At 41.0% G+C, this 10,284-nt stretch overlaps 1 protein-coding gene across 4 annotated transcripts in view; it reads right to left on the bottom strand.

Moving 5' to 3' along the window:
• Positions 1–1,115: 1,115 nt before the first annotated feature.
• The window catches only part of LOC141803925 (abl interactor 1-like), a 35,359-nt gene continuing 26,190 nt past the window's right edge, over positions 1,116–10,284 (bottom strand). For 2 of the 4 annotated variants that reach the window (XM_074688019.1, XM_074688020.1), the window contains 4 exons: positions 9,663–9,878; positions 8,047–8,136; positions 2,577–2,762; positions 1,116–2,476 (listed from right to left, as the gene is read on the bottom strand). In XM_074688019.1, coding sequence (XP_074544120.1) covers positions 2,301–2,476; positions 2,577–2,762; positions 8,047–8,136; positions 9,663–9,878 — 668 coding nt within the window. In that variant the 3' untranslated portion in view covers positions 1,116–2,300. The remainder of the gene's footprint in view (positions 2,477–2,576; positions 2,763–8,046; positions 8,137–9,662; positions 9,879–10,284) is intronic. The other 2 variants (XM_074688021.1, XM_074688022.1) reach the window with 1 other exon arrangement.

The following is a 10,284-nucleotide window of genomic DNA, read 5'->3' as shown; positions in this document are numbered from 1 at the left end:
CGGCAGTCTCTGACACAAAGAAACGAGCTGAATGCAAAGCTAGAAACGCGTTAAGTAGAAAAAGTTGTTTTCAGAAATGAGCTCATGATGGAAAAAATACAATCAAGAATGGGATGTAGTGGCAGATTGGATACTTTCATGCACAAAGCCTGAATGAATACTGCTCGTTTCAGTCTTTTGTTGTCTGTGTGGAAACCTGAAAACGTCCTCTTCTGTCTGTCCTGTCCTCTAAAATTCTGTTTCACGGTTTGTGTCGTTTTTTATCTTGCACCAACAATCAGTTTGAAGGCAGGTATGTTATATTGAACGAGTAATAAAAATCAGAACAGGATTCTTCATACCAGCGCTGTTTTTAAGACCTTGGGTTTGAAATTCATTCTGTCCCTGCAGTTAGCGGGATAAAGACAAAAACAAACTGTTAGGAGCTGAATCTATCTTTAGTACATTACTGATCAGTTTCCTACATTCACTAAAAATGCAGAGGTGTTTCAAAACGGTTACAATCAAATCTGATGTTTGTTCACCCTCTGGAACAGAGTGAGGTGATTAAATCCCTTGTTTCCCTCCAACAGTATCAACAGCGGTCATATTTTGAGGTTGTTACGTTGGTGATGATGGTATTTGAGCACCAATGTTAAGCACCACACCAGCAACCACTGAAAAAGAACAGACGACATGTGGAGAAAGGTGAAGTCGGTACTTCTGCATGTGAACAAATCAAAGCAGTGATGGTTATAATAAAGTCCTCACAGTCATAGAAAACAAATCAGTGCACAATGAAAAACAACATAAAGACACACACGCAGGTTAGTCCTTCCTCTGCTTCACATTCAGAAGCAGCAAACACCTCAGAGCTCTGCTACAGTGGCTGGACAGCATCACCAAACACAGTGACAACGATTGAAATGATACAACTGTGGCTGAACATAGAAAAATAAATGCTTACATGCGTCCACTTTGCCTGGTTTGAGTTCAAATGGCACTGTGAGTGATGATTAAAATTAATATTCAAGTAAAAATAAACACGATTGAAACCAAAAACATCCAATCTTGGCATCACCTCCACTGACGCTGATGGAGAGTCACAGGTGACACACACTAAACTGACAAATGTAACTGTACTGGCAGCTTCTCACGTTACACTTTATATACAAGTCAGAGGACAGAAAGAAACTTCACGGGAAAGAAGAAGCTGTTGTCTTTTTTTTTTTTTTTTCTTGTACTGTGTTCTGTACACTCATTTCACCCTTTTAAACAACATCCCCACTGTCACAGAGCATAGTAAATACACAACTCCAGGTTGTTTGTTCCCCTTTTTTTAAACATTGTGTGGTTCGGACATCGACGTCATCCAACATTCAGTCGTGTCCTAATGCACTTGTTGTCTGTTTGTACTGTAGACTGAGTATAAGAGGTGGACAGCTCTGAACACGGGGCTTTCAGGACTTGAACTTTTGAGGACTTGTCAATCACAGCATGCTAAAATGTCTATTTCACTTAAAATGTGTCCACGGTATACAAAATAAAACATCACTCTCCAATCGAGTTTCATGTAACTGGAGTTCTGTTCTGCAGTCACCCCCTGCTGGCCGTTAGAGAGAATGCAGCTTTAAGGCAATTCTGCAATTGTGTCACTTTTGAAACAAGCGTCCACGTCTTATAAACAGCCTATACTTTGTCCTTTTTATGCTTTTTTATGATAAGGTAAGCTGTTTAATAAAAGGAGAGATGGGTTGGTCTGCAAGTTTGCAGTGCAAATAAAAGGGGGAGGAGCTTTAGTGCAGCATTTTATAGTCAAAGAAATGCTGCACAGCTCAATCTATCTATCATATTATTGTAACACTACATCTACAGCACTGGAAATACTTGAAATGTTGGTAGCATGTACACAAACTAACTATCTCTAGATTCACCTGGACTTCTTGTATTTAATGTCTTGTGAGGCATTTTAAAGTTTGGAAAGTGCTACCGATCACGCATTGTTAATAACAAAAAGGTTGTTCTCTCCTCCCTTTGCTCCACAGTGTAAACTTACAGACTCCCCCAGTTGCAAAGCTTTAAACCCCTCCTCCTTTGTGCAACAGTTTCTTTTTTTTCAGAGCACAACAAAACCGTGCAAGCACAAGCCCCCCTCCCCAAAGAAAAGTTTGTAAAATCACCATGGCACTTCATTCAGAGAGGGAGCTGTATGAACTGCATACACCTGTCTGTACATCATCACTCTGGTTAAAACTGCAGGGCTGTTTTTGGGTGTGTTTTCTACTGTTTTACTTTTTTGTTTGTTTGTTTGTTTGTTTGTTTTAGTCAGCATAGTGCATGATGGACTCGACGTAGTTTCCCGGGAAGAGTCCGGTGACGCCGTTACAGACGCCTTCAAACCAGCCGTCATCGTTCTTCTTGATGATGTAGATGATGGCTCCTTCCATGAAGGACAGCTCGTCTTCCTTGTCTTTGCTGTAGTCATAGATGGCTACGACTGGAATAAATAATACCACATAAAGGTTAACCTCCCAGAAATACAAACAGAAGAACGATGGATAAAGGGTGAGAAGAAGAAACGGTCTGCTGACACTGACCTTTCTCTAAATAGGCCTTGGGGGCCCACTGGGGGTCTCCATCTGAGTATGGATCACTGTAATGGACCATAGCAGCTTCCTCTTCCTCGTAGTCTACAGGTGGAGGAGGGGGCGGGGGAGACGGCTCCTCAAACACATTAATGTCCTCTGGCGGGGGTGGAGGAGGTGGGGCAGGACTGTCTGTTACTGGATAAAGACAGGATGGAGGACAAAGTCAGAAATGCATCAGATTGAGTTTATTCTGCTGATGGGAATCCTTGGACTAATTCTCAGTGTTTCCTTTAAAACTGTACGTTTTCCATTCCAAAACTCAGTGTGTGTTTGTCTTGGATCAACAGAGACCTTTTGTAAAACATAATTGTGAAGACTTGAGCAGAGAGAATTGGCCGGAGTTGATGTGCAGTGATTTAAATGTCCACTGGGGGGCAGCTCAGGGCTCCTTTTCTCTGCTAATATTAGCACATTAGTAATACCTTTGTTTTAGTAAGAGTAGTTACAACAATAACTTACCTGCTGCTAATGACAATGCTTTTTAAAGTTACACTGGGCTTTGGAATTATTTAATTTACTTTTCTTTAATATTTATTTGTAACAAGTTCTGCTGAATAAGTATTTGTCTTAGTTTGGTTTTTATGTGTTTAAAAGTACAAAAAGAGGTTTAACTCCAAATTTTTTTTTTTTTTTTTTGCCACATAAAATCAACATGTATCATTCTGATTCCATTTTGAAGTTCTTACACACACTAAGGTTATATATTCAGCGTTAAAATCTAGTATGTAATAAATTTGCATCATTTTTTTCATGTCTGATAACGTGGAGATCATTATTTTCATAGCCTTTAACATTAATCAAGTCCAATGCTAATGGTGACAATTTTGAATTAGCTTTTGGCCCTAAAATACTTGAATGGACAAAAAATAGATTTAAATCCACTACATGCATCTGTTTGAGTAACCTTCAAAAATCCACTAACAACAAATAAAAGACACAAAAACACATTAAGAAGACTGAAAAATCACTATTACTATTGTGGTTTGAAGTGTGAAAAATGTTCAGAAAAGATAAAATAAGTGTTTCCTTTGTGGATTGTGCTTCAGTTGATCTCAATATGACAAACAAAGGAGCTTTAACTACTGCTGCACTGCTGGACCATTATTCACTGGACGTGAAATAACTTGTGTTTATGTTTTTTTATAAACTGCGTCATAACTAGATTTCCAAAATGACCCAAAGCATTATTTCTGCACACCGTGGAGAAGTGCATAAACATCCATACATTACATGGTAGGAAAACTATTTCTACCATAGACTGTGAAGTATTTAGATGAAGTCACTGTGAAATCTCACAATTTATTTTTGAGACAGAGTTTTAAAATCCATCATGGATAGGGGCTGTTTTGTAAAAGCTGAGTCTAATCTCGCTTTGTCTGAGTTAGGATGAGGTAAAATGGTGGGTCTTTAATGTCTTAAACCGTGTTCCCATACCGGTTCAGTTCGTCTCGGTATGGTGCATTTTGAGGCGTCTCCACTGATTTATCCCAGGACAGATCTCCAAATAACCGAGACGAGCCGTCCCACTTTTTGGGACTCTTTCGTATGGGTGCCAGACTGAATCCGATCTCGGAAGGTGGAGCAACAACACTGTAGACCAGGGGTGGCCAACCAGTCAGAGACCAAGAGCCACAAAAATTACCATGGTACTACAAAGAGCTGCACCACATACACACTTCCTCTCACACATAAACGAAAGGACATAAGATGAAAATCAAAAGATTTTCAAATTTTGAAGTGACATTTATTGTGTTTGTAAGTGTGTTTCAATTCGTACCAAGAGCCGTGCCAAAGACAAATTTTTGTTTTTACAGCAGAACAGACAAAGTTTCGTCCGTCTATCTATCTAGATAGCTATGAGCACATGTGCGATGTAGAGAAAAGAAACTGAAACTTAAGTATCAATCTCATCACCACAAGTATTGTTCAATACTGATCACAACATCAATTTATCAATAAGTTAGATTGATTGGTACACCACTACTCATAACAATAATGAATAATGAATGGCAGGTTGGCCACCCCTGCAGTAGAGTGTTGACTACCTGGTGGAAACACGCCATTAGCACACAGCTACAGAGTGCCCAGTTAAGTCGGAAATATGGGTAAAAGTTGAATAACAAGTTTTGTAAGAACTTATCCCTGTATAGTGAGTGGCTCTATAGAAATTACCTATTCAGACTCAAGCGTTTTTTAGAACCAGGCTGTAAATAGGTCAATTTTCTATAAGAATTGTCTTTTTAGGCTTTGTGTCTTGGTGGTTTCTGCAGCCAGCCTAAGTGAACACAACAAGAACAGCAGTTTTTTACATTTTATAAGACTCCAGTTTAGGATTCATATTTTTAATCCAGGGATTACTGCTTGGTATCAACCCAACAATTTAAAAGGTGTCTGATATTTCATGCAGACGCCGATGGGCTCCTCTCATGATTTACTTGAAGTTCCACAGGTTGTATTTCAGGTTTATTACAGACAAAAACTGTGTGACATGTGACAGAAACTTATCCCTTTCCTTAGGTGACAGGATGTGTTCATTCACACACAGAGGCAAGGTGCATCTGTGTCTGAAGCCTGAAGCAGAAAAATGAACCTTCATTTTTATCTGTTTTCAAACAAACACGACACGAGCAGATTGGTGTTAACCAAAGTGTGATAAAACGTTTGACACCCCTTTACTGGTGCCTTCATCTTTGGTCTTTGAACCAGTTTTTTGCTTATAAGCATCCTTGAGGAGCACATCTCTGAGAGTTCAAAGAAAAGGCACAGCCACTTATGCAATTTATCCACTCTCTTGAATTAAACAAACTGAGTTAATAGACGAGAGGGATGAATTTAATACAGCTGTTTAATTCCAATCTGTTTATGTGTCTACTTTCTGCTAGACCAACGAGTGAGTCAGAATTTCTTCAGAGTCACAGTCAGAGCTGAAATACCTCACTGTTTAATAATGGCTGTCTCAGAGTCTAACACTCACCTCCATCATCCGTTTGAGGTGTGTCTAAACACAGCACTCATTAGCTCTGAGTTTATGAGGTTTGAAGAAACATGTGAGCAAACTAAGTCTAAAAGCTCCGTCTGTGAAAAGTATTTTACAGACAGAAGAGTGAAACATCTCAGTGACAGACATTGAAACAGGGTTTCACTGCAGGATGACTTATTTCTACAGTTTGTTCTGCGCAGTGACATCTTTTCTTCTCTTTTCTTTGTTGAGGATAATCACCTCTGATCAAACCAACCGCCCACTTCTCCTTTTTTCATACCAACCTCTTTCTGCCGCTGATTAAATTGTTTAATGCGTCACTCCCTGTGTGCGAGAGAAGCTCTATTAAAAGAAGCTTTCATGCTAATTATCAGCTGAATGTTTTAAAGCATGGTCCCAACCCCGGACTGCTCAGAAGCAGACAAACCCAGACAGTTCGATTTCTACACAGCTGCATCTCCTCACCCAGACGGCTGGCCACATCATCAGGTCAAATTTTCTCCCTTCAGTGGACAGAGAGTGCAGGTCGCAGGCTTTCTGTGATGTGAACAGTCACCATGGCAACAGACGGACATCCGAGGGGTGTGTGCTTCCCTTCAACCCCGAGTACAGTGAAAGAAAAGGTGTGCGGAGTGTGTGAGCATCAGAGAGGAGATGTGAGGCAGTGTGAGGACGCTGGAACAGTTTGTTGATCGGTGTCTTTTACACTCTATACTGTAAACAGAGTTTACTTTAGGGATACACCGACACCGATCCTGGTGTCGGGTATTGGTGTATCCATGCCCCTCAAAGCTGGATCGGTATCAGTGGAAAGGGGCTGATCCAGGCAACCAGCTTTCTCCCTTTTCTTTTTTACTGGCACTCTTGGATACTTGATTTGGAATTTTACCTCTGATGCACTTTTTTTTGTTTTTTGCTGAATTACCAGTCTCCGGGATAAAAGAAGTACAATTGAATATTAATTTCTGCACATTCTGAAGCATGTTTTTTTTTTTTTTTTACCAAACTGCTGGTAAACATTTAAACATTTTATAGTTTAAATAAATATAAACTTCAGTAATTCTATTTACTCACTTTTTGCTGTTTACATAAAACATTACCAGTCTCATCCTACTGTAGGGAATGCAGGTTATTATTAAACACTGATTGTTATTAAACACACTCAGTCAATGCCTAAAGCCTGGGATCGGTATCAGTATTGGAGCCAGAAAAGTTGGATTGGTGCATCCCTACTTTACTTCCACTGTAGTGTGACCAAACAGTATCTGGTTAAATTAGTTGATGCTGATAAATGATTCAATCAATGGTTTTCTATACATGTTCATATCTTACACCCAGAGCTAGCAGCTGATTAGTTGATAACTGATGTGCTCACGCTTCATTGGTTTTTGTCTCTTCTCATTCTGTAGCGATGTGTTGGAAATGATTTTTGACCTCCGCCAAGGAGGTTATGTTTTTGGAAGAATTTGTCTGTTTGTCTGCAAACAATGTAACTCAAAAAGTGTTGAACAGGTTTGGATGAAATTTTCAGGAAATGTTTAAAATGGGATAAGGAAGAACTGATTAAATTTTGGAGGTGATCCGGATCACCTTCTGAATCTAACACTTTTTTAAAGGATTCTTTATCATTGTGAGATAGGGCTGTTTTCACCATATGTGTATATAACTCCACGATAAAATGGTCAGATTGCTTTGCAAAACAATACAAGACAAGGTCACGAACGATACTTTCTGACAGATGTAAAAATTCAATCCAGATCCTGGGAATATTCTGGATACTAATCCAGAATATGAAATATGTACTGGGTCATCATAATTTTCAACACTGTCAGGAAAAAAATTATCGTATAAACCTGCAACTAACACCAAATTGTAGCAGACAGTCAGATGAAAGGGAGTATAACATTATAGTGTTGGTGACAATCACAATATGCTTGGTGGAGGTCTGCGCTCTCTGAGTGCTTTTCTAGTTTGAGACATGGAAAAGGTGTGCTGTGTGAGTGAGCTGCAGAAAAGAGATGTGAGGCAGCGAAGGCGTTTCCAGGGCATGGACACTGTGCTTACACAGGAGAAATAAGAGATTACAGAGCAGATCTTCCGTATATACATTTTTGGATTTGTTCTTTGTTACATTTTCCTAACATAAAATGGAGCAGGAAAATATAATAAATGTGATTCAGCATACTCCAGCTTCCTCTGATCTCTCTCCCACTTAGCTTTACTCTTGTAGAGTGATAATCAAAACGTCTTTTCTCCAGTGTTTCGATGTGGGTCAGTTAGAGGTTTATAAGACAGGTATTTCACAGCATTATCTTTTAACCCTGAGGAGGTGGCTTTTTTAAAATGGTCATTTTCGTATCCAGTGTGTTTTGTTGTTTACATGGGTTAATATCTGTTGAACAAAGAGATGAATGCATTTCTGCATGCATTTCTACTTACTGCTCTCCTGCATTCTGGCCACAAAGCCGGTCAGAGGGATCTGTGGGGTCAGCTGCACCATTGGAGGAGGAGGCGGAGGAGCCACAGACACTGGAGCAGCAACACCCAGAGAGGCAGACAAAGCAGCAGAGAGGCAGAGGAGGTGGACAGAAGGGGAGATGACAAAGACAAGAGCAGGAAGAGATAATGGAGTAGATAAAGTCCAGATACGGGGTGTGGAAAAAGAGGGAAAGAAGCAGAAAAACAAAAAAAGCCTGTGAGTGAGCGAAACGACGCAGGAAGCAACGCTGAAAAACTCATTTACACATTTCCAATCAGTGTTCTTTGTGTGCTGCGTTATTTTAAGCTGGGCTAAAGAGACGTTCAGCTCATCTCACTCTGAGAATATACCTCATCAGCATCTGTTTTAAGTCCGAGCAGCAAAGGATGAAGCCAGCAAAAAGGTTTGTGCTACAGTGAGAGAGCTGCAAAGCACCACGAAGACCAAAAAAACATCACGGTAGGGAGGTGAAAACACAGCAGAGATGTGTTCACACAGGTGGAGCTGCAGCATCTGTGTCTAATAATCTGAGAAGAGTTTCAATGAATGCTAAAATTATGGAGCTATGTCTGGATCAGGTGCATCAGCTTCAACACGCTAATATCATCTCCATCTTCTGCTGCTAAAATGAGGCTTCAAGCGAAACAAAAATCAACAGACAAGAACAGGAGAAAGCCCAGCTGTCCTCACTCACAGACATGATGTCACACACACTCTTCATCCACTCTGACTCATAAATTACATGTGAGGAGAGACGTCTGTACATTCAGGAGGCAGTAATGTGTTATTATTCCACCCTGTTCTCACTGCAGAGCCGCAGATCAATGAGCTCCCTTGTGAAACCGATTTCTCTGCTGTGAAACTTCTCCTACGGTCACCAGAAACCCAAACGTATCTCCATCTTCAATGAAATTTCACTAAGGAGACAACACAGATACCATGTGATGTCCCAGTTTAAGTCCCTGGTGGATGCAGCTCTACATGATTGTCTGTCGTTTCAGACGAGTCAGACAGCTTTCTCTGCCTCCGCCAACGCAAGAGTTTGTCCTTCGAGAGAAAGCTATTAGAGGAGAATGGCTCCGAGTGACGCCTGCCAAAATAAATTCTTCTCTGCTGGCAGAAAGCATGCATACATCCTGGGTTTCCCCTTGTCTCGCAGCAGTTTCTCACCGTTCCCTGCCTGCCTGTCTCCTCCAGCTGACTGACGTGATAATGTCATAACTCAATTAGGAATGTTAATGAAACAGTGCGCTCAGCAGGGCTGAGGTGGGAAGGTTTTCACCATCCCTGACTCCAGTAATTACGGCTCATCATTCATTTTCATTAGCTGGCTCCTGCATATCTCTCACACCCAGAGGACAGCCTTTAGCAGATTAATACAATAAGGGATTTATGAGAACAAAAACTTACAGTTGCCAAAAGTGGACAGTGCGATAATGCAAAACAAGCTCCCTCTCTGATTTGACTGCATCTAATACAAGCTGAAATCCTCCCAGATGCACTCATGTACACACACCAACCATTTACAAAATACAGCCGTTTGTAACGCAGATACTGATGAATGACCATGCGTTACCTGAGTTCTGTTGGTAGGCGGGGCCTCCGTTGATGTGGGGCTGCTGGGAGGAGACAGAGGGAGCGCGGCGGTATGTGCCGGTGGCTGACACCATGGAGGCCGAGGAGGTGGTGGAGGAGTTGTGACGAGAGATCTGGCGGGAGATGGTGCCAAACTGGGACATTGGTATGGGGCCCAAGCCAGGGCCCTGAGGCACAGAGGCTGAGGATGTGGCCACTGCAGGAGGGGAGAAAGACAAATGTGAAGAGGGAGTGCCTGGCATGGTGTTCACTGATTCAGATCAGCAGGCTCTAGTCTGTACAGAGCAAATGCAGAATGTGAAATCTGCCAAACACACTGAATCTTATTAATCATTATATGAAAATGATTAATTTATCTATATTAACTTATATGTTCATGTGAGTGTGGCTAACAATCTGTTCAATCTGGATCAAAAAATGAAACTCAAGTATGCTGTAAACCTTGTCCCCATGTGCTCTCCCTTCTTGGTCAGTTAGCCTAGCCTCTGTGTTAGCTTTGCCATGTATTAGCCTTTTCATTTGCAAAGCCGTAGCCTGCAGTGTTGTTTCTGCTTCTCCAATCCTGCTTTGTACAGTTTGCAGTTCGTTCTTCTCAGTTTTTA

The sequence above is a fragment of the Halichoeres trimaculatus genome, unplaced genomic scaffold (assembly GCF_033239565.1).
Source record: "Halichoeres trimaculatus isolate MK-OKI-2021-1 unplaced genomic scaffold, fHalTri1.1 fHalTri1_scaffold_15, whole genome shotgun sequence".
Lineage (NCBI taxonomy): Eukaryota > Metazoa > Chordata > Actinopteri > Labriformes > Labridae > Halichoeres > Halichoeres trimaculatus.
Note: the sequence above shows the minus strand (reverse complement) of the source record. Positions and strands in the feature narration are given on the sequence as shown.